This window comes from Ctenocephalides felis, unplaced genomic scaffold (genome assembly GCF_003426905.1).
Source record: "Ctenocephalides felis isolate EL2017-DRISC unplaced genomic scaffold, ASM342690v1 CF-g0.4_SCAFFOLD_03570, whole genome shotgun sequence".
In the NCBI taxonomy this organism is placed as follows: Eukaryota; Metazoa; Arthropoda; class Insecta; order Siphonaptera; family Pulicidae; genus Ctenocephalides; species Ctenocephalides felis.
Window position 1 is genome coordinate 16,360,598 of NW_020539724.1, and position 26,378 is coordinate 16,386,975.

At 28.3% G+C, this 26,378-nt stretch overlaps 1 protein-coding gene across 1 annotated transcript; it reads right to left on the bottom strand.

Annotated features, from left to right (window-relative positions):
* Positions 1–240: 240 nt before the first annotated feature.
* On the bottom strand, positions 241–25,902 carry LOC113382750 (dihydrolipoyllysine-residue acetyltransferase component of pyruvate dehydrogenase complex, mitochondrial-like). Its single transcript, XM_026620979.1, is given in 12 exon segments — positions 241–316; positions 764–867; positions 940–1,139; positions 1,630–1,909; positions 2,474–2,537; positions 2,540–2,586; positions 4,035–4,149; positions 4,152–4,252; positions 4,393–4,503; positions 4,506–4,564; positions 13,330–13,524; positions 25,661–25,902. Coding segments are annotated over 12 exon segments (1,401 nt in total). The 5' UTR covers positions 25,777–25,902; the 3' UTR covers positions 241–307.
* Between the last annotated feature and the right edge of the window lie 476 nt (positions 25,903–26,378).

Here is a 26,378-nt window from a genome sequence, read left to right on the forward strand (position 1 = left end):
GCGATTTTACTAATTTTAGATTAAATAGATTAGATTTTATTTTATTAGGGTTTTGCTCAATTCTCAAACAGTTTTAGAGCGAACCAGTGCTTTAAAAGTACCGTGTTATAAGGGGGATGGTATCAATTCTTAAACTGTATTAGAAAGTATTATTTCTGTTTTCACTTACCGTGTTCTAGTGGAGTGTTGGACTTCTGTCTTATTTCAAGTGACAATCACAAAAGCATCGCATAGGGGTCCTCTGGCCCCCGTCGCACCATCAATCACACGATGGTCGCAGCTCAGAGTCACCTCTACAATTGTGTCTTCACGGAAACTGGACACAAAATTAACAAATTTATGAATAATGATATAATATTAATATTAATATATATATATATATATATATATATATATATATATATAATTTTATTAGATATATATATATATATATATATATATATATATATATATAAAGGTTAAGTGGTTTAAATATAAATATAAAAATAAATATTCTTATGTGTCGACAGATGGCGCAACAATTTACTTAATGACGTATGCTAATAACAAATATAAGAAACTTTCAATTGGCGTGCGCTCTATCTAAATGTTTATATTAAGAACTAATAATATTAGAGATTCATTTTTTATTCATTTGGAAGCATTGGCGCCCTTGGGAGCAAAGAAATTCGAAAATGTCCTTGCTAAGGACCACCCTAATATATATATATATATATATATATATATATATATATATATATATTATACCATAATATATGCTTACCCTTTCCTCTGATTCTTTATCTAGAACTAAACGTGATTGCGTCGTGCCAATAGCTAATATTGCAGATTGTGGAGGATTTATGATTGCACTGAAATTCGTTGTATCTAAAAAGAATACATTCAATGAGCATTCTGTTTTGCAGCTTTAGTTATTAAACTATTATTTCCATCCCTTACCGAACATTCCTAAATTGGATACACTTATGGAACCGCCTTGGAACTCATGAGGCTGCAGTCTACCTTCCCTCGCTTTACTTGCTAAAGCTTTCAATTCTTGTGAAATTGTTACTAAACCTTTGTTATCGGCTTGGAAAATAATTGGAGTGAATAGACCTTTGTCTGTTGCTACTGCTACTGATATATCGCAATTCTGGAATCTAAAAGAATAAATAATAATTATTATTTAGAAAAATAATAAACAAATAGTCAGGTAACAAAGAACTGAATTAGATACAACTACAATGCAAACTAATGAAAATAAAATTAATTTACTGAATAAAATTGGAAGATTTTTGGTATAGAAAAAAATGAGTAGAAATTATGTGAATACTAATAAATATATTTTTCTTTGATCTTCTTGCATCTGCATATTAATTATAAGAACATTTTAGAAACCATGAATATGTGGCATATACTATAATATATCATTTATTCATTCATTTATTTATTCATCATTTATACTAATATATTATTATTATTATTAATATATATATATATATATATATATATATATATATATATATAATATACTAACTAATATCATTCTTTTCTAAATAATTAGGATATCTTGAAACATAAAGGAATAACTATTTTCGTACAGCTGAAGACTAAAAAACATTAACCCGACAAATATATATTACTACTTACTCTCTAATTGTATCTCCCATCCAATAACTATTAACTTCTGGAACAGCCCTGCAAGCCATGGCTGTGGCTTTGAGCATAAAATCGTTCAACGATAATCTCACTTTATCTTTTTTGAGTTGTTCATTCAATTTTTCCCTTATGGCTAGAACTTTTGTTGCATTTATCTCCATTGTTAAATAGTAATGAGGAATTGTGGTTTTGGATTGCAATAAACGTTTGGCAATAACCGCTCTGACATTGGAAACTGGTATGTCCAGGTAGCTTGAAGGTTGGCCTGGTACTGAAGGCTTTACACGAGCAGGACTCTGAGGGAAAATAAATTTTTGTTAAGGAAACATTTCGTGAGGTAATTATGTGATAAACAATTTAGCTTGAAGAATTGTATAGTTTGCTAAAATATAAGTTTATTATACTATGATATATAGCTCTTTTAATTATTATTGCATAAATTCCAATAACAAAGTATTCATGTTGTTAAACTTTTGTAAAATTTCAAATATATATATATATATATATATATTACATACATACATATATATACATTATAATGTATATAAAAAAAATTTAAAAAACCTATAAAACCGCCAGTTGGCCTTACAAAAAGAAAAATGGACTTTGTATATATTAATGAAGACAACCATTTTTATACAACGTTTTTGCCCTTTCATTTTTATGAAAAATTCAAAATAATTTTGCTGTTGTATCTTTGCATTTGCAATATAATTTGCTTCAATCTATGGTTAGTTTTTCATTAACAATTCAAAATTAAAAAAATTTAAACTTGCAAATTGATATAGTTTATGGATCTAATATTTCTATTATCACCTTAGATCTGGACCGGGACCTGCCCGAGCTGGTGATCCGGCTCTAGCTGGTGGAGCAGCAACCCCAGCAGACTGTTGTGCCAATCTGGTAAATCCTTTGATGTTATTGACCCATACATTCCAGAACCGCTTCCTATCGACATAGAAGAGGAACAAATGATGCGTGCAGGAAGAGATGTTATTGATATATGTAGATTTATATAGTTACAAGATATTTCGGAAGCCAGAAATATATATTTTGATATCCATGAGATAATACATTGTCCAAATAAATATTTAAAAAAATATAAAGCAATTTTATCAGTTTTAAAAACATGCAACACAGAAATAGACAAATCACTGAGAACTATCAAACCAGACAAATAAATAATTTGGTATGTGTTCATTCAAATGCCATATATAATAAAGCAGATTTTAAATAATCCTGTGAATATTTCATCCTATTATCTCATAAATATATATTTAACAGTACACACGATCACAATCATTAAGCACATTTGTCCCTCTTAAGTCGATGGAATGCAATTCATAACATTTTGTACAATTTTATATTAAAATCTACTCAAATTATATCAAATTCAATGTGTATAACAGATATTAATAAATAAATCAATTTGAATTTGTTAAAATTAAAAAAAACTAATATCTTTGCTTGTTAGAAGATTCATATTTGCTGTACCTTGCGCTGGTAATTTTCCTTCTCGCTTCAGTCGAGCTGAAAATCAAAATTTACATTGAAATATTCAAAAATTGCACTCCATCCAGAAAAAAGGGGATACAGATCGAAGTTATTCCTATCTTAAATACTTATATTTTATGAATTGGAATAAATTGAACATAGTAAATGTATATTTGTTTAAAATAAAACAATATTAAAGGTCTTGCATCCTGAAGAAGTTATTGTTCCAATTTGGTCTTTATGTAAGAATTTAGAATAGAATAATATCATATAAGTATTTAAAATTAATTTAAAGTGTTAAATATATAAATATTTAAAATAAGAAACCATGACAAATAAAAATAAAGATATTAATTAGTATCTATAATAATGTAACATAAAGATTTCACTAGACAAAAGGTCAGTGAGCTCAATATATTTTTCGAACTATAAAGAATGTGTAACTATTCTTTAGTCATATATATAGTGTACACATATATACATATAATTGTAAACAAAAATGTTTTTTAAACAGCCATCCATTCAATGTTTTGTTTAAACAGGCAACAATCAATTGTTAGTTCTATTTCATAGCTCAGCATGGTTGCTGTTAAATGATAAATGTTAAATATAACCATCATTAATTTTGATTAAAATTTTCAAATCACAATTCTTATTCATAAACATGACTGTTATACAAGTTTTGGTTCATTATGCGTGGCTTTTCTTGGATAATTTGTATGATTATGTACAGAAGAAATAAGAGTAAAACTAGAATACGAAATGTCTCGAATATTTTCAACAATTTTTTTATAAAAAATCAGTTTTGTTTTTAATGACTGGATAGATGCCTGTGTACAAACATTTCTGGTTTACAATTATAATAATTTGGTTTAGATAACAATTTATTGAAAATATAATACCTTGCAATCTGATATTCTGCTGCTCAGCTAATCTCTTGGCCATAGGACTGGCATATACTCTGCCTGGTTTCATTCCAGTGGCTGGTGGGAGAGTGGGCGCTGGTGCAGCAGGCGCTCTGGCGCTGGCGCTGCAGGAGGTGGAGATACTGGCGCTGGAGCAGCCGGTGCTGGTGCTGGAGCTGGAGCTGCAGCTTTTGGTGGAGCAGCAGCTGACTCATCTACACGTAGGAAAATATGCAATTTTACATGGTTTTACAAATTCTAATTAGTTTACCGGTTTATTGTAAAGAATGTGATAAAGAAGATTATCCCAGAAAAAATAAACGAATCTGTTATTAATTAAACATTTTATTCTAACCTAATTTATAATCCTTGAATGCGGCAATTTTATCTTCACTGTCGACGATGATGATGCAAACTAATTTTCCGATAGCCACGTTTTGTTCCTGCTGGAACTATAATTTTGCTAAAATCCTTCTTCTGGTGTTTCAAATCCCATGGTCGCTTTGTCCGTTTCAATTTCAGCAGCAGTAAGTCACCTGGTAAATAAAAACAAAATAATATTTCATATTAAATTAATAGATAATAGAAATTATAATCAAATAATAGATCATGGTATTTTTCAGTAAAAACATAAAAATACTAAATAAAAAAATAAATTATTTGTAAGTTCCATTTTGTTTTGCTAAAATAATCAATTTAATATTTATTAACATTATTATTAGGGATTATTCAGTTTAGTACAAATTTATGAAAAGCGCTTGATTTTCGGTTTCAAAAATAGTTTAAATTTTATAAATTTTAAGAAACAAAGTATGTTTTTATAAAGAAAAACAAGCATCATACCGAATTTATAATTAAACCACTATTCGTAGACGTACAAATACTTTACTATTTTATGTAAAACCATGATCTATGAGCTCTGAAAATTTGCAAAATTTTATATAATTTTATTTAATTTAGATATTATCCAGAATTTCCTATTTCATTTTACTTCTATTAATATAATCATATCTACGTAATTCTTTATCGTAAGTTAATTATTCAGATTGATGTATTTATTTATTTATTTGTTTGTTTATTCATTCATAAACAAACCGTAATCAATAACATAATAAATATGATTCCAAGTCCTTGTCTTTCATGGTTCATCAACCGCTAATGAATAAAAAAATGTAAATCTAGTATCTAGTATTACAATTTTTGAGAGTTAATACTTTTCAATATATTTGTAAAATTTCCAAAATTATTCATTTTAGTAAGTTTATTTCAATCGATAAAAAAATTTATTCATGAAGTTTTTTATTTATACTGTAACCAAAATTATAACATTATTTGTATTATAATATACAATGTAAAATATTAATATAAATATATATAAAAATGTTAAATGCATAAAACTATAATCGATAATACTAAGATATCACTTGAAGATATTTAACGTCTTCGATTTTGGCCGTAATCCCATTTTTGTTTGATTCAAAAACTCTTGCAACATATCAGCTAAAATTCTTCTTTTGAACCGAAGAGCTTCTTGAATAATTCCTTCAGTAATGCGCAACGTAGAAACAAATCCCTTGCAGATCATCAAGATGGTCAAATAAAGGAGCAAAATTTCGGCCAGGTTTACGAATTTCTTTGTATACTTTTTTTCGAACGGCCATATTGTGGTCTTTTATTGCTAAAGCTTTTTCTCGTCTTGCTGAGTTTCTTCTTTTTCTTTGGCTTTATTTCGGTATTATTTAGTTTCATTTTTATTTAACTTTATTTCGGCAGTATTAGTTCATTTTTATTCAGCTTTATTTCGATAGTATTAGTTCGTTTTGATTCAATTGCGCTTGAAGAATTGCAAGGATTTCTTGTTCTTGGTTAGAGAAACGGGAGTTATTTGATCTTAATAAGGTTTCTCTGAAATCTTCTATCAAATTATTGAAATTGATGGTTCGCAGCGGAGAACGTGGTAATTGCACTTGGTTAGGCTCTCTATTTTTATCATATTGAACAACGTCCATTACGAGAGGTTCACCGCGTCTATGAATATTCCTCAGACTTCCGAGCCATGTCTTCTAAATTCCTGATCCCCGTACTTGTAATCTTTAGGCAGAGGACCTACCTTCTTTCTTGGAGGCATTCGCAGATCAAATATCAATGATCGTTTCGTGGGTCTTGCCGAAGAAGACGCTAAATCAAAATCAGCTTCATCGACAATCATTCGCCTATCAGCTTTAAATGGGTTTCCAAAGCAATTCGTTCTAACAAATGTATTTTCTACTTCTCTTATGGTGCAACTATTTTTAAGATGCTCATTATATTCGACATGTACCCAATTGGTACTGAATGCAAGGTATCCTCATCTATAACTTCAGTTTGTGATACCGAGTTCTGCAAAAAATTAGCCCTCATACGTTTAACTTGATCGACCAGAACATTTCTGGATATATTAAAAGGATTTTAAAACTGCGACTAGTTTTTTGATCGCTTCGAGTTAAATTAACGGTAAATGTATTGAAGTCATGCATTTTTTCTCTCAATTTTCCATATGAATCTTTCAATAACGGATGTGATGTTAAGCTTTTGTCAAATTGCGAGCGTGCCACACTTTCACTAGATCTTTGGTTTTACTTTGTTGTTTAGGATCGGTACATAATTTTTAAATTCAATTTTGGCTAATGTTTTCACTCGTTGAAGATAATTGAACACCAATTCACTAATCGAATTCTCCAAAAACTCAGGAATAAGAATATTTGCTATTTTCGGTGTCGCACCCATTTTTCTAAAGCTTTCTTTAAATACGACGCGTAATAAAGGGGCATGCTTTTAAATAATCATCAAATTGGCTTTTCCAGACGGCATTTGGACACTGCTTGTGACTGAAAAAAAATCTTTAAGCAAAGGAACAATCACTGGATAATTATATGGCAAAACAAACATATTCACACAAGTTAACGTGTATTTGCCTTTAAATATCCAAAGGAGCATCTGTTTCACAACCTTTAGAACTGTTTTCTATAAAATTTGCCAGCATACATTTGGATTTCTCTTTTCTAATAGTACTGTGTCAAAGGACTCGGCTCCATTTCATATTTATCAAAAGGTAAATTTCTATGCCCAGAGGTACTTGATCCGCGCAAAAAAATTTTACTACAGGATGTGCCGATCTAGAAGGAAGCACTATTGCATCCACATCAGTTGCCAGCATACATTTGGATTTCTCTTTTCTAATATGTACTGTGTCAAAGGACTCGGCTCCATTTCATATTTATCAAAAGGTAAATTTTCTATGACCAGAGGTACTTGATTTCTCTTTTCTAATATGTACTGTGTCAAAGGACTCGGCTCCATTTCTATTTATCAAAAGGTAAATTTTCTATGACCAGAGGTACTTGATCCGCGCAAAAAAATTTTACTACAGGATGTGCCGATCTAGAAGGAGCACTATTGCTCCACATCAGGCCAGAAGGACTCAGGTATAGGCCAATTTCCAAGCATCTGCTTATAGCTCTGGGAACATATATCATTTTTCCTGCAGGAATGCCAGGCTATCAAACTTTTACTCCCGTCTCCAGGTTTAACGGCATATATCGGAACTTTGACTATAATCTATTCTGGGGCAATCGCGACCCATCAGCTCAAAATTAATAATAACGCCTGGTTGAAGTTTTTGCACCAAACTTTCAATGCATTGCATCAATATACGATGGGAAGTGACACGATAAGAACGACCACCAGTAACTTCACACATGGCATTAATTGGGGAATAGTCACTAGCAACTAATCCGGGGTCCCTGTCCACGGCTGGAGTGCCACGAAGACGTAGAACCAGAGCAAATAGTCTTTGGTCCCAGCGGAAGGGTTCGCGTGTCAATTCAGATCCTGGTACAGCAAAATTCATAGGTAAGTTGAATTCGTTATGTACTCCTAAGGTGGTAGAAGTTTTTCCACCGTCGGTTATCAAAAGTACGATGGAAGGCTCTAGAAGACAAGGACTCCGACCTTGGCCGTAGGTGTCTATTCCTGTTTGCCAGCGGTAAATGTTGAGCAGATCAAAGGCATGTTTTAAGGCGGTTCCAGTGTTGGTCATTCCATGGCATTGTAAGTTCTTAAGTTCGTGGGAAAAGCTAGTGGCTGCTCCTTTCCAGCCTACTTTTATATTGTAAGGAGGATCTTCAAAAGTTAAAAGCATGTGTTTGTCAAAACGGCTGTCTGGATACTTTTGACGCATTTTCACAAACATTTCAACTGTCATTTTTGCTATATCCAAGAACGTATGAGGGCCTGCTAGAGAGGCTCTCTGGTTCATAGAAGCCGATGTGTCGACCAGAAAAATTATGATAGTCATGTTGCACAAATAACACAAATCACTTCACTTTATAATTGATTGTTAAAATACGGAATTGTCAAATTTATCCGTGCACTACTGTTTTGTTATATCACTAAGCAACTGTTGAAGTGTCCTGCACCGACACACGTCTACAACCGCGCGGGCCGAGCGAACGCGAGCGAATGAGGAGCGGCGAAACAAACACGAGAATATATACTCTTCGGAGGCTGAAGGAAAATAATTATTAAGTAGATAAAATTATACGCAAATATAAAATTTTTCACAATATTGGGGTATATTATTAATAAACTATATTATAAATAATAATTGATTATTGATTCTTAACACAGTCGTACAGCACAAAATCAAACTTTTTAGGGGAATTTGCTTTTTACCCCATGGTATTACGTACATAAAAACTGATTGAAATAACTAGATCCATAGATAAGTCACTAGATTAGCAAATTTGTAAATAAAACCAACAAAAATTTACCTAAATTTTAATCATTTATTTATAATTTAATTTGAATTTGAATTTAGTTTATATTTTCTATTTTTAGTTTATCTGGTATACAAAACTATTGCGCAAAAAGAGTTTTTATAAATTTAGAATTTAATAAATAATATTAGAATAATTTAAAATATCTAAATAAAATTAAATAAACAATTTTTGGGGTAATATAATTTTACAAATTTGCAAGAAAACATAATTTTCTGATTGAGAAGTTAAATATGTTTTCAACAGATTTATATGTTGTGACAGACAATCCGGTTCACTAGGTTTAAGTTTTCTCGACGTTTCAAGTCATTGTGAATCGTTTGACTCCAAAGTGTTTATATTTATATTTTTATTATTTACTTCTGCCAGACTGAGATATGGAAAATATATATTATGTTGTTAAATAAAGAAATAATAAAAATATTCATATTTTATTTAATTTATTTTATGTCAGATTAACTATGAGTTCGTTCCATCCGAGCCAATCTGACAGTCCGGAACTGTCCGCGCATGCGCAGAACACTTTTTTCTGTTCCATCCAAAATTTCGGATTTCAAACTGTTGCGGATTGTCAGTATGCGTTCCATCAAGTCCGATGAGTTTGAAACGTTTGAAACTATCATTTTGTGTTTGTACCCGGCACAAACAAAAACTCCGCAATTTAATACGATTAAAATATAATGTTATTTAATCTCAAATAGAACATTAAAAATTTAATGAATTTACAGGAGTCCAAATATTGTAGAATATTAGATTAAAAGCGACATAACGATATATAACTAGGAAATATTAATAAGCAAATTCATTGATAATTAAGTTATATTTTATTAAAATATGTCTAATATATACATATATATATATATATATATATTTATGTATTAAAATAATAATTATTATTATTATCGAGTGAGCTCCGAGTTCGAACGCGTTGGATGTATCCAAACCAAACCATTGCCAACTGCCATAAAAAAATCAGAAAGAGTTTGGTTGAGTTTGGTCTAGTTTGAAACAGTTTCGGACTGTCAGATTGGCTCGGATGGAACGAACCCTATATTTCACATATATTTTATAACGGACGCGCTGTATTCCATACTGATCACCGTTGACGTCCACACTTAAATAAAACACATTTTTAGATACAAGTAAAATACTAAAATGAAATGCGTAAAATAAATTTAGATAATACATTTTGTTTAAAAAACTGCAATTCGCTTTTAGTGAAAACGAAAACTTTATTTTCAAATTAAAAGTTTTAAATTTATAGATTTTATAGTCGCAATAAGGGCGTTTATTTACACATTTACAACTAATTAACTTTCCGTAGTATAAGTTATTGTAATCGTCCAAAAATCGAAATTGAAAATTTTTACATTTCTGTACGTTTTGAAGGTTTCTGAACATTTTGGCATACCTCAGAAAAAATGGATATGAGTGTGTGTATGTATGTATGGATACAATTTTTCGTCCACGTTTTCGAGCGCACGGATCAACCGATTTGAATGGTTTAAAAACATTCGATTCCTATTGATAGGGCGACGTGTTGATTAGTTTTTGGCGAAGGCAGGTCTAGCCGTTCTGAAGATACGGGGCAAAAAGTGCCAAAAACGGTAACTCAGTTTTTAAGAGAACGGAGCGTCCGATTCTAATAATTCAAAAAACATTTTACTTGTATTGACAAGATGAACTGATTAAATTTTTGGGAAAGCAGGTCCAGCGGTTATGGACTCTCAATAAAAATAAGTTATAAAAATGTCATTTGACGGTCAAAAATGTTTATTTGACATATGTGCATCAAACCAGATATTTTATAGAGATTTTAATAATATGTACACATTTTGTGTATTTTTTTTGGAGTTCCGTACCAAGATTTTTAATTACGGTACGGGAAGTTCCAGCAATTTGCCTTAAGGCACGATGCCATGCACCCCACTAGTTTTTATATATTAATAACTTGCATAATTTAGAATGGAAACAAAAATATTCTGTATACTCATGTTTTCTCACTAAAAGCTCAATTTACCAAGGGAGATAAGAAGTCATGGGCTTCTTATTCTTATACATAATATATAAGTTATTGTAATTCGAATAACAGCGGATATTATTTTTCAAATATTGCACCTGCAAAACAACAGAACGCATTCAGGCTAAAAACAACAAAACCGTAGTTCCAAATTTATCAATAATATTATCTTATATCATTCCATATTTTCCTTGTATTACTAAACAACAGACACGACATGCTTGAATTTGTTGAATTTTTAGACACAACATGTTTTTAATTGTCTGGATAATTCGAATTGTCCGAAACTCACAATCAGAACGAGATCCAATTTCCTAACAACTGATAATTAAAAGATAAACTTGATGATTCAAATAATAAATTGACAGACTGAAGATGTTTAATAAGAATAACACTTATGAAACCTAATACAAACTGTTACTCATTGGATAATATGAAATGTGATATTATAAATAATGAAGAATTTGGGACACTGCTATCAGTGATCTGGTCGTGGCTTATTCGTAGCCTAGTGGTTAAAGCTTTGCTCTTGCAAGTATGGTGTTTCAAAATCTTACAGAGAAGTTGTATTTTTTGGGAAAAAGTTCATTTTCCCTTTTTTAGTACATGCATACAAACATATTGTGTACACAATCAATATTCCTTATATATTAAGATCACCTGTGATATATAAAGTACCTACGGGTAGCCAAATATGTATAACAAATAACAATGTAAAATGTATGTTCAATTATAGCAATAAAAACTTTTGTCTGTCTGTCTGTCTGTTACAAAATCTTTTTCCGAATCAAGAAGTAGTGATATCAATTATTAGTTGAAAATTAATATCTAAATATGATTTTAACTGAAAATTGTCTTTCGGGCAGCAAACATATCTGCAAGATCACAATTAGTAAATATGACTAGCTGGGTTTTCTTCGAATTGGGCTAAAATCTAATAAATTCGTAGAACAACAGTTGTCTTCTATTAACGTTCGCCAAACTAATGAACCTGGAATAACCATCAATTCAATAACTAGTGGTGTATGGCATCATGGCTTAAGTCAAATTTCTGGAACTTTCCGTACCTTAATGAAATATTAGAGAAATATTAAATATTTTCAAATAGATTATTATAAATAATGTAACTTTCATTATTCTTATTTTATTAAAAGTAAATAAACAAAACTTAGTCAATCGGATTTAAGATGAATAACACTGTCTAATATTTCCAAGAATTATATAGACTAAATTGCAAAGTTGAAATTAATTATTTGAAGTATGTATATCTAAGTGATGTTTAGAACTAATGTCCGAATTATTTTTCTATATTAAAAAAAAATCATTGAATAATAATTAAATAAAAAAATTCTTTCCTGAAAAGCAATCGTTTCGTCAACACAAGCACATTGTTTTTAAATCATTCAAATCGGATGCTCAGTTCTCTCAAAAACTGCAATTTTTGCACATTTAGCCTTATATCTCCAAAACGGCTGGACCTGTCTTTGCCAAAATTTAATCACCTCTTCTCCCTATCATTACGAGTTCAATGTTTTTTGGACCATTCAAATCGGTTGATCAGTTCTCTCAACTAGTGGAGTGTATGGCATCGTGCCTTAAGGCAAATTGCTGGAACTTCCCGTACCGTAACGAAATAAATGTTCGAGAAATATTGAATGTTTTCAGATAGATTATAATAAATATTGTAACATTGTCTGATGTTTAAAAAAAATGAAAAAAAAAAAAATTGAAATAATTCTTTCCAAAATCAATTATTTTGTTAAAACAAGCAAAAAGAATCATTGAATCATTTAATTCGGACGCTTAGTTCTCTCAAAAACTGCAATTTTTTGCACATTTAGCTCTGTATCTTCGAAACGACTGGAGTTGCCTTTGCCAAAAACTAATCACCTCTTCTCCTAATCATTACAAATTTTTTGGACCATTCAAATCAGATACTCCTCTCAAAAACTAGATTTCTATTTTCTGCACTCTTTGGTCCATATCTTCGTAACGACTGGACCTGCCTTTGCCAAAAACTAATCAGCACAACTCCCTATCAATAAGAATCGAATGTTTTTTGAATCATTCAAATCGGTTGATCCGTGCGCCCGGTTTTTATTATATTCTATCTAGTATCTGTGTTGGTATTTGGATCATACTTAAACAAGAATCATATTTGATCAGGGATCATATTTTGGTGATCCTGATGGTTGATACCAGTTTGGATCATATTTTGGTGATCCCAAGACGATTTTGAGAGACGATACAAAACTTGCATATGAAAGTACCACACTTAACTAGTTTTTAATTTCTATATATGTAATTACTTATCTGTTTCTGATCTGTTTGAAGAAGCATTCACTAATTGTGATGACTAATGTGTAGAGATACGACTTTTCAATACAACCCAGTGGAAGTCGTTTTAAGTTTGAAAATTGATGAGACAGAAGTCAATATATTTAAGGAATATAATTTTGTACCTTCATTTAATTTATCTCCTTCCTTCTTTTCCCAACTGACAATGGTTCCCATCTCCATGGTGGGTGACAGTGCTGGCAAAAGCACTTTGAAATGTTCAGGTAATGCTCCATTTGAATATTTTCGTACAAGATTCTTATTGCATTCATTTGGATTGTGCAAAGATCGCCGAGGCAGTTGTGTCAGATCTCTGTTAAAGAAATATGATATTAAATTTAGGAACATACAATATATCATAAATATAGGTAATGGGATATCCACATCTTTATGAAATTGAATTATAGGAACAAAAAATGTTTAATTAACATCACACCAAAAATCAAATTGTGCATTAAGTTAAAAATGAAAATACCTTGAACTTTACATATTTACTACTAGGTGTGCATGTTTCATTAAGATTTGTTATAGTTCAAGCAAAGAATCTAATATATATGCATTATATTAGCACAAAATTGTTACATGATTCCACTAATGTACATTAGTGAGAGATTTTATAACAATTATCTCTAAAAAAATTTATACCAATTGCTTAATTAAATTAAATCCTAATATATGTAATATTGGATCGAATGACAATACATATTGGTACAATAAGTACAAGCTACCATCATCAATAATAAGATAATCAAGTATAAAATATGACAAAGATCTACTAATATGTTATTAGTCTATTGATTATTTTCCATTCATATAAGTAATATGTATTATGTAATATTTTTATTGTAAATATGGTTTTTAGTGATTATTTTTTCCATGATTAGAAATTTATTTATAAGTACATTTTCTTTTTATTAGTTAGTATTAAATAGAAGTTTTTGTATTTATATCGTGGGATAGTTATACATGATTATATAAATTGTATAGAAATATGTATGTATAAACTAATATAAATGAAATAAATCTTTAAAAACAAAAAACATAACGATTATAATAGTACGAGAGTATATAACAGTGTTTGTAAATATAATAGTACGTGAATGAGTAATAGTATTTGTGTATATAATAGTACGAGAGTATATAACAGTGTTTGTAAATATAATAGTACGTGAATGAGAAATAGTATTTGTGTACATAATAGTACGAGAGTATATAACAGTGTTTGTAAATATAGTAGTACGTGAATGAGTAATAGTATTTGTCTACATAATAGTACGAGAGTATATAACAGTGTTTGTAAATATAATAGTACGTGAATGAGAAATAGTATTTGTGTACATAATAGTACGAGAGTATATAACAGTGTTTGTAAATATAGTAGTACGTGAATGAGTAATAGTATTTGTCTACATAATAGTACGAGAGTATATAACAGTGTTTGTAAATATAATAGTACGTGAATGAATAATAGTATTTGTGTATATAATAGTACGAGAGTATATAACAGTGTTTGTAAATATAATAGTACGTGAATGAGAAATAGTATTTGTGTACATAATAGTACGAGAGTATATAACAGTGTTTGTAAATATAGTAGTACGTGAATGAGTAATAGTATTTGTGTATATAATAGTACGAGAGTATATAACAGTGTTTGTAAATATATTATAGTACGTCAATGAGTAATAGTATTTGTGTATATAATAGTACGAGAGTATATAACAGTGTTTGTAAATATAATAGTACGTGAATGAGAAATAGTATTTGTGTACATAATAGTACGAGAGTATATAACAGTGTTTGTAAATATAGTAGTAAGTGAATGAGTAATAGTATTTGTCTACATAATAGTACGAGAGTATATAACAGTGTTTGTAAATATAATAGTACGTGAATGAGAAATAGTATTTGTGTACATAATAGTACGAGAGTATATAACAGTGTTTGTAAATATAGTAGTACGTGAATGAGTAATAGTATTTGTCTACATAATAGTACGAGAGTATATAACAGTGTTTGTAAATATAATAGTACGTGAATGAATAATAGTATTTGTGTATATAATAGTACGAGAGTATATAACAGTGTTTGTAAATATAATAGTACGTGAATGAGAAATAGTATTTGTGTACATAATAGTACGAGAGTATATAACAGTGTTTGTAAATATAGTAGTACGTGAATGAGTAATAGTATTTGTGTATATAATAGTACGAGAGTATATAACAGTGTTTGTAAATATATTATAGTACGTCAATGAGTAATAGTATTTGTGTACGAGAGTATATAACAGTGTTTGTAAATATAATAGTACGTGAATGAGTAATAGTATTTGTGTATATAATAGTACGAGAGTATATAACAGTGTTTGTAAATATATTATAGTACGTCAATGAGTAATAGTATTTGTGTACGAGAGTATATAACAGTGTTTGTAAATATAATAGTACGTGAATGAGTAATAGTATTTGTGTACATAATAGTACGAGAGTATATAACAGTGTTTGTAAATATAATAGTACGTGAATGAGTAATAGTATTTGTGTACATAATAGTACGAGAGTATATAACAGTGTTTGTAAATATAGTAGTACGTGAATGAGTAATAGTATTTGTCTACATAATAGTACGAGAGTATATAACAGTGTTTGTAAATATAGTAGTACGTGAATGAGTAATAGTATTTGTCTACATAATAGTACGAGAGTATATAACAGTGTTTGTAAATTTAGTAGTACGTGAATGAGTAATAGTATTTGTCTACATAATAGTACGAGAGTATATAACAGTGTTTGTAAATATAGCCACAGTGTTTGTAAATATAATAGTACGTGAATGAATAATAGTATTTGTGTATATAATAGTACGAGAGTATATAACAGTGTTTGTAAATATAGTAGTACGTGAATGAGTAATAGTATTTGTCTACATAATAGTACGAGAGTATATAACAGTGTTTGTAAATATAATAGTACGTGAATGAGTAATAGTATTTGTGTATATAATAGTACGTGAATGAGTAATAGTATTTGTGTATATAATAGTACGAGAGTATATAACAGTGTTTGTAAATATATTATAGTACGTCAATGAGTAATAGTATTTGTGTATATAATAGTACGAGAGTATATAACAGTGTTTGTAAATATATTATAGTACGTCAATGAGTAATAGTATTTGTGTACGAGAGTATATAACAGTGTTTGTAAATATAATAGTACGTGAATGAGTAATAGTATTTGTGTATATAATAGTACGAGAGTATATAACAGTGTTTGTAAATATATTATAGTACGTCAATGAGTAATAGTATTTGTGTACGAGAGTATATAACAGTGTTTGTAAATATAATAGTAAGTGAATGAGAAATAGTATTTGTGTACATAATAGTACGAGAGTATATAACAGTGTTTGTAAATATAGTAGTACGTGAATGAGTAATAGTATTTGTGTACATAATAGTACGAGAGTATATAACAGTGTTTGTAAATATAGTAGTACGTGAATGAGTAATAGTATTTGTGTATATAATAGTACGAGAGTATATAACAGTGTTTGCAAATATATTATAGTACGTCAATGAGTAATAGTATTTGTGTATATAATAGTACGAGAGTATATAACAGTGTTTGTAAATATAATAGTACGTGAATGAGAAATAGTATTTGTGTACATAATAGTACGAGAGTATATAACAGTGTTTGTAAATATAGTAGTACGTGAATGAGTAATAGTATTTGTCTACATAATAGTACGAGAGTATATAACAGTGTTTGTAAATATAATAGTACGTGAATGAGAAATAGTATTTGTGTACATAATAGTACGAGAGTATATAACAGTGTTTGTAAATATAGTAGTACGTGAATGAGTAATAGTATTTGTCTACATAATAGTACGAGAGTATATAACAGTGTTTGTAAATATAATAGTACGTGAATGAATAATAGTATTTGTGTATATAATAGTACGAGAGTATATAACAGTGTTTGTAAATATAATAGTACGTGAATGAGAAATAGTATTTGTGTACATAATAGTACGAGAGTATATAACAGTGTTTGTAAATATAGTAGTACGTGAATGAGTAATAGTATTTGTGTATATAATAGTACGAGAGTATATAACAGTGTTTGTAAATATATTATAGTACGTCAATGAGTAATAGTATTTGTGTATATAATAGTACGAGAGTATATAACAGTGTTTGTAAATATAATAGTACGTGAATGAGTAATAGTATTTGTGTACATAATAGTACGAGAGTATATAACAGTGTTTGTAAATATAGTAGTACGTGAATGAGTAATAGTATTTGTCTACATAATAGTACGAGAGTATATAACAGTGTTTGTAAATATAATAGTACGTGAATGAGAAATAGTATTTGTGTACATAATAGTACGAGAGTATATAACAGTGTTTGTAAATATAGTAGTACGTGAATGAGTAATAGTATTTGTCTACATAATAGTACGAGAGTATATAACAGTGTTTGTAAATATAATAGTACGTGAATGAATAATAGTATTTGTGTATATAATAGTACGAGAGTATATAACAGTGTTTGTAAATATAATAGTACGTGAATGAGAAATAGTATTTGTGTACATAATAGTACGAGAGTATATAACAGTGTTTGTAAATATAGTAGTACGTGAATGAGTAATAGTATTTGTGTATATAATAGTACGAGAGTATATAACAGTGTTTGTAAATATATTATAGTACGTCAATGAGTAATAGTATTTGTGTACGAGAGTATATAACAGTGTTTGTAAATATAATAGTACGTGAATGAGTAATAGTATTTGTGTATATAATAGTACGAGAGTATATAACAGTGTTTGTAAATATATTATAGTACGTCAATGAGTAATAGTATTTGTGTACGAGAGTATATAACAGTGTTTGTAAATATAATAGTAAGTGAATGAGAAATAGTATTTGTGTACATAATAGTACGAGAGTATATAACAGTGTTTGTAAATATAGTAGTACGTGAATGAGTAATAGTATTTGTGTACATAATAGTACGAGAGTATATAACAGTGTTTGTAAATATAGTAGTACGTGAATGAGTAATAGTATTTGTCTACATAATAGTACGAGAGTATATAACAGTGTTTGTAAATATAGTAGTACGTGAATGAGTAATAGTATTTGTCTACATAATAGTACGAGAGTATATAACAGTGTTTGTAAATTTAGTAGTACGTGAATGAGTAATAGTATTTGTCTACATAATAGTACGAGAGTATATAACAGTGTTTGTAAATATAATAGTACGTGAATGAGTAATAGTATTTGTGTATATAATAGTACGTGAATGAGTAATAGTATTTGTGTATATAATAGTACGAGAGTATATAACAGTGTTTGTAAATATAGCCACAGTGTTTGTAAATATAATAGTACGTGAATGAATAATAGTATTTGTGTATATAATAGTACGAGAGTATATAACAGTGTTTGTAAATATAGTAGTACGTGAATGAGTAATAGTATTTGTCTACATAATAGTACGAGAGTATATAACAGTGTTTGTAAATATAATAGTACGTGAATGAGTAATAGTATTTGTGTATATAATAGTACGTGAATGAGTAATAGTATTTGTGTATATAATAGTACGAGAGTATATAACAGTGTTTGTAAATATTATAGTACGTCAATGAGTAATAGTATTTGTGTATATAATAGTACGAGAGTATATAACAGTGTTTGTAAATATATTATAGTACGTCAATGAGTAATAGTATTTGTGTACGAGAGTATATAACAGTGTTTGTAAATATAATAGTACGTGAATGAGTAATAGTATTTGTGTATATAATAGTACGAGAGTATATAACAGTGTTTGTAAATATATTATAGTACGTCAATGAGTAATAGTATTTGTGTACGAGAGTATATAACAGTGTTTGTAAATATAATAGTAAGTGAATGAGAAATAGTATTTGTGTACATAATAGTACGAGAGTATATAACAGTGTTTGTAAATATAGTAGTACGTGAATGAGTAATAGTATTTGTGTACATAATAGTACGAGAGTATATAACAGTGTTTGTAAATATAGTAGTACGTGAATGAGTAATAGTATTTGTCTACATAATAGTACGAGAGTATATAACAGTGTTTGTAAATATAGTAGTACGTGAATGAGTAATAGTATTTGTCTACATAATAGTACGAGAGTATATAACAGTGTTTGTAAATATAATAGTACGTGAATGAATAATAGTATTTGTGTATATAATAGTACGAGAGTATATAACAGTGTTTGTAAATTTAGTAGTACGTGAATGAGTAATAGTATTTGTCTACATAATAGTACGAGAGTATATAACAGTGTTTGTAAATATAGCCACAGTGTTTGTAAATATAATAGTACGTGAATGAATAATAGTATTTGTGTATATAATAGTACGAGAGTATATAACAGTGTTTGTAAATATAGTAGTACGTGAATGAGTAATAGTATTTGTCTACATAATAGTACGAGAGTATATAACAGTGTTTGTAAATATAATAGTACGTGAATGAGTAATAGTATTTGTGTATATAATAGTACGAGAGTATATAACAGTGTTTGTAAATATATTATAGTATGTCAATGAGTAATAGTATTTGTGTACGAGAGTATATAACAGTGTTCGTAAATATAATAGTACGTGAATGAGTAATAGTATTTGTGTATATAATAGTACGAGAGTATATAACAGTGTTTGTAAATATATTATAGTACGTCAATGAGTAATAGTATTTGTGTACGAGAGTATATAACAGTGTTTGTAAATATAATAGTACGTGAATGAGTAATAGTATTTGTGTATATAATAGTACGAGAGTATATAACAGTGTTTGTAAATATATTATAGTACGTCAATGAGTAATAGTATTTGTGTACGAGAGTATATAACAGTGTTTGTAAATATAATAGTACGTGAATGAGTAATAGTATTTGTGAATATAATAGTACGCGAATGAGTAATAGTATTTGTGTATATAATAGTACATGAATGAGTAATAGTATTTGTGTATATAATAGTACGAGAGTATATAACAGTGTTTGTAAATATATTATAGTACGTCAATGAGTAATAGTATTTGTGTACGAGAGTATATAACAGTGTTTGTAAATATAATAGTACGCGAATGAGTAATAGTATTTGTGTATATAATAGTACGAGAGTATATAACAGTGTTTGTAAATATATTATAGTACGTCAATGAGTAATAGTATTTGTGTACGAGAGTATATAACAGTGTTTGTAAATATAATAGTACGTGAATGAGTAATAGTATTTGTGAATATAATAGTACGTGAATGAGTAATAGTATTTGTGTATATAATAGTACGTGAATGAGTAATAGTATTTGTGTACGAGAGTATATAACAGTGTTTGTAAATATAATAGTACGTGAATGAGTAATAGTATTTGTGTATATAATAGTACGAGAGTATATAACAGTGTTTGTAAATATATTATAGTACGTCAATGAGTAACAGTATTTGTTTAAGGGAGTATATAACAGTGTTTGTTTGTAAATATAATAGTACGTGAATGAGTAATAGTATTTGTGTATATAATAGTACGAGAGTATATAACAGTGTTTGTAAATATATTATAGTACGTCAATGAGTAATAGTATTTGTGTATATAATAGTACGAGAGTATATAACAGTGTTTGTAAATATAATAGAGAATGAGTAATAGTATTTGTGTATATAATAGTACGAGAGTATATAACAGTGTTTGTAAATATAATATAGTACGTCAATGAGTAATAGTATTTGTGTACATAATAGTACGAGAGTATATAACAGTGTTTGTAAATATAATAGTACGTGAATGAGTAATAGTATTTGTGTATATAATAATACGAGAGTATATAACAGTGTTTGTAAATATAATAATGCGTGAATGAGTAATAGTATTTGTGTATATAATAGTACGAGAGTATATAACAGTGTTTGTAAATATAATATAGTAAGTCAATGAGTAATAGTATTTGTGTACATAATGGTATGAGAGTATATAACAGTGTTTGTAAATATAATAGTACGTGAATGAGTAATAGTATTTGTGTATATAATAATACGAGAGTATATAACAGTGTTTGTAAATATAATAGTACGTGAATGAGTAATAGTATTTGTGTATATAATAATACGAGAGTATATAACAGTGTTTGTAAAAATAATAGTACGTGAATGAGTAATAGTATTTGTGTATATAATAGTACGAGAGTATATAACAGTGTTTGTAAATATATTATAGTACGTCAATGAGTAATAGTATTTGTGTATATAATAGTACGAGAGTATATAACAGTGTTTGTAAATATAATAGTGAATGAGTAATAGTATTTGTGTATATAATAGTACGAGAGTATATAACAGTGTTTGTAAATATAATATAGTACGTCAATGAGTAATAGTATTTGTGTACATAATAGTACGAGAGTATATAACAGTGTTTGTAAATATAATAGTACGTGAATGAGTAATAGTATTTGTGTATATAATAATACGAGAGTATATAACAGTGTTTGTAAATATAATAATGCGTGAATGAGTAATAGTATTTGTGTATATAATAGTACGAGAGTATATAACAGTGTTTGTAAATATAATATAGTAAGTCAATGAGTAATAGTATTTGTGTACATAATGGTATGAGAGTATATAACAGTGTTTGTAAATATAATAGTACGTGAATGAGTAATAGTATTTGTGTATATAATAATACGAGAGTATATAACAGTGTTTGTAAATATAATAGTACGTGAATGAGTAATAGTATTTGTGTATATAATAGTACGAGAGTATATAACAGTGTTTGTAAATATATTATAGTACGTCAATGAGTAATAGTATTTGTGTATATAATAGTACGAGAGTATATAACAGTGTTTGTAAATATAATAGTGAATGAGTAATAGTATTTGTGTATATATTAGTACGAGAGTATATAACAGTGTTTGTAAATATAATATAGTACGTCAATGAGTAATAGTATTTGTGTACATAATAGTACGAGAGTATATAACAGTGTTTGTAAATATAATAGTACGTGAATGAGTAATAGTATTTGTGTATATAATAATACGAGAGTATATAACAGTGTTTGTAAATATAATAATGCGTGAATGAGTAATAGTATTTGTGTATATAATAGTACGAGAGTATATAACAGTGTTTGTAAATATAATATAGTAAGTCAATGAGTAATAGTATTTGTGTACATAATGGTATGAGAGTATATAACAGTGTTTGTAAATATAATAGTACGTGAATGAGTAATAGTATTTGTGTATATAATAATACGAGAGTATATAACAGTGTTTGTAAATATAATATAGTACGTCAATGAGTAATAGTATTTGTGTACATAATAGTACGAGAGTATATAACAGTGTTTGTAAATATAATAGTATGTGAATGAGTAATAGTATTTGTGTACGAGAGTTTTCTTTCATATACAGGTTTTTATTTGTATTTCAATAACTAGGTTACGTTAATAGTTGATTAAAAAATATAAGTAAAAGTAAGTATTAATACAAATATTAAGTAAGTATTAATAAAAAGAAAAAGGTAGAAGAGAATATGAATATTGCTCTGTAAGTCGTTGAGCAAACATGACTTCAAATTGGGATTTTACATGTTCTTTAAATTTTTTCTTTTTTATAATCACTTATTAGTTATGATGTTCTTTTAGATAACTTTAGTATTTTTAATAGTATGTTTTTGGGTTTTTCCTGGTTTGATTACTGAATGAGGATGCACATCAAGTTTAAAGAATTTTTCTATATTGACCTCCTTTTTAATTCGACGATTATATGATATATATATATATATATATATATATATATATATATATATATATATATATATATATATATATCATATGGAATTCATAAACTTTGCAAATAAACATATTTAATATTAACACAAATTCCTTGAGAAAACAATATAAAATTAAATGTATACCAATAAAAATATAAATATAAATGGTAAATTATAAGTGGTAAATATTATCTACATAATCTTAATCTCAGACTCAATTTGTTTATATGTACTTCATCTTTATCTGACATAATTAACTATTATCATATGTAACCCAAAGGGGCTTTTGGAAGGTTTCACTTGCTTGTAGAGTTTCTGTAAATATGATCCTGAAAGAATAAAGTAGCACACTCTATTCAATATTATTAAAGATCTAACGTTATATTTGATTGTAATTAATGAATTTAAAATAAAAAGGAAATAAATATATGATCGTCTAAAATATGGTTTTAATTTGGAGAATAAAATAGTCTAAAAAAATGAATTTCAAGGTTTTACTAAAAATATTTTGATAATATGAAATTATGTAAAATCAAATATTTAGAGCTAAAGGTATGTCATTGGAAAAATCTTTCCAAAATCATAGTATAAATATTATTATACTACTAGCAAACCCGACGAACTCCGTTTTGCCACTAAATGGTTTCGTGAGAAAGATGAAGAAATTTTTAGTTTGTTTTATATTTGAAAAGGAAAAATTTGATTTTATTATACAACAGTAATGAATTTATTTCGATTACAAAAATGAAGTGTTTTTTAGTTGAACTTCTCTAAGTAAATGAAAGTGAATCCGCAAATTATCCGTTTCATTAAAGTGCTCTTTGGTAAGCCACATTTTTTGTTTTTTGGTCTGACGTTAACATAAACAAAGCGGATGGTTTTCCAACTCGTGAACAGGCAACGTATAACTGCCCATGTGAAAAACAATGATTTTCTAAATAAACTATTTGAAATTTATCCCGCAAACACTAAGCGTTTGGCCTTGCGACTTGTTATTGCGAACGCAAGGCGAACTGGAAATTGCAATCGTTTTAAGTCAAACGGAAGACCAGTCGGAATCATTGGTATGTCACAAAATCGCCAGCAATTTTTGATTGAATGGTGACTTAACCAAGCATAATTCTGATAATTCTCACTAATGTCATTACTCGAATTTTTAATTACGGTGCGTGAAGTTCCAGCAGCTTGCATTAAGGCACAATGCCATGCACAACTAATTTTCTTAGCTATAAACCTTGCGGAGCCCGAGACCTTTCCAACGAATGCAAAATTGTCGAAGTGCGTTCTGGAGTTATTTCGTCAGGAAGGATAACCCGACTTATTTTTATATATATAGAAGATGATTTTGGAAAGATTTCTCCAATGACAAACCTTGAATATTAAATTCTCAATTCAATATTTTGAAGAATATTTTAAAATATTCTAATTGACTTTTAGAATTATTAGAAGAGTTAGAAAAGTTAAAATTATTAGGAGACTTACAAAAAAAGAAAAATCAATTTTATGATTATTACTAACTATTTTTATATACATCAACTATTTTATGATTTTATGAAAATATATAACCATTTACATTATACTATAACATTTTGTTTTACAAGAGACAAAACTATGAGGAAAACCAAAAACTTCTAGGTAACCTTGCTCGTAAATTTATAACAGGTGTACTATTTTTTCGCACAAGTTATTGAAATATGCAAAATTAAAAGTATTATTTCGCTAATACTTGCTAATTAGAAACTCTTACAATGACGTGAAATTTATTCATTATAGTATTGTATATAAGAAATAAGGTAGAAATATGAAACATTATCATTAGAAATTTTATTAAATCAAAAAACACAAGCTCAGTTGCATGTCAAGTAGCTATTATCCTTTTTGTGAAATAATAATCTTTCATTATACTTATTTAAAAACTTTTCACTTTAGACCATGAACCATTAAATTTTTAAACAAAGTTTTATTTTTATCAAATATTCAAAGATCTATTCATGGATTTTTAAATAAAGTTTTGGCCATTATTTTATTTTTATCAAATATTCAAAGATATATGTCCATGGTATTTTTAACAAAGTTTTTGCCGTTTTAGTTGAAAGTCTAAACTAATTTCAGAATCTATAGTATTTCAAGACAAATCATTGAATATAAATGAATAAAAAGTATTATTGATTCTCCTTCTTAAATCACGTGAAATTATAACAAAATTCCAAAACTGTATTTTCAAATACACAAGTTGAATTTTATAAGTTTTTAACAGTTTTGATACCATAATAAAAGACTTTTACGCAGGAAGCATTTAATTCAAGAATTGAATCAATATCGCCAGTGATATTAAAAATAATCCTCACGTGTATCCTTGATAATTTATATGAGTTAGTGATTTCTTTAGGACGAAAATAGTATAAAAAACAAGATCAAAATAATAATTTAAAAATAGTCTGACATAACATTGTCACATGACGTAACGTATCATGTTTGATAAATGATAATCTAATACACAAGAGGCTATCTTTATATTCATAAAACTAATTCGATGACATAACTAGTACATGAATACAACATGTGTTTTATTATTATTTAATTATATTACGTTACCTTTTAGCATATCTATACTGTATTCCTTGCACCCCTAAACATTTAACAGCGTTTCCTTTAATACATCGTTTAAGTCCATTTTCTATTAGTTCCCTTCGAACAATAGTTCGTAACATGACTATATAAGAAAAACACTATTTTAATTTAATTCAGTATGTATATTTTTAAATAAAATTGTGTAAAACTAAAAATTTTGCGTAAAAAAAATTTGTGAGGCACCTCAATTAATTTGCACAACGAGGTCACTGATGATTTTGACAGCTCAAGATTTTGACAGCTTGGCGGACTCAAGCCGGCAACATGTGCGCGCGGGAAAAAAAATTAAAAGTGGTACCACCTTGAACGATAAAAAATTTGAAATTCAAATTTGGAAAAATAAACATCACACTTTAAATTCTTTTATAGAAAGAATATACTAGATTGTTAATTGAAATTCAAAAACTGGATGTAAGAGTTTTAAAAATGTACTGTCTCCTAAGGTATTACTTTACTATTATTTTTACATGTGTAATAAAAAAGCCTAAATACTGTTGAATATAATTCTACACCTAATATTTTTTTTGTACCTATTATGTATTATTTCCTTAATCATACTACTACTAGACTGGTTATAAGTTTATAATTATATACAATTGAAAAAAGACAATCTTAGTAACGTTATTAGCAAAATAAATTGGGGGGTTAGTAGTCAATCCTTAATGCTTTTCAAATCACAAAT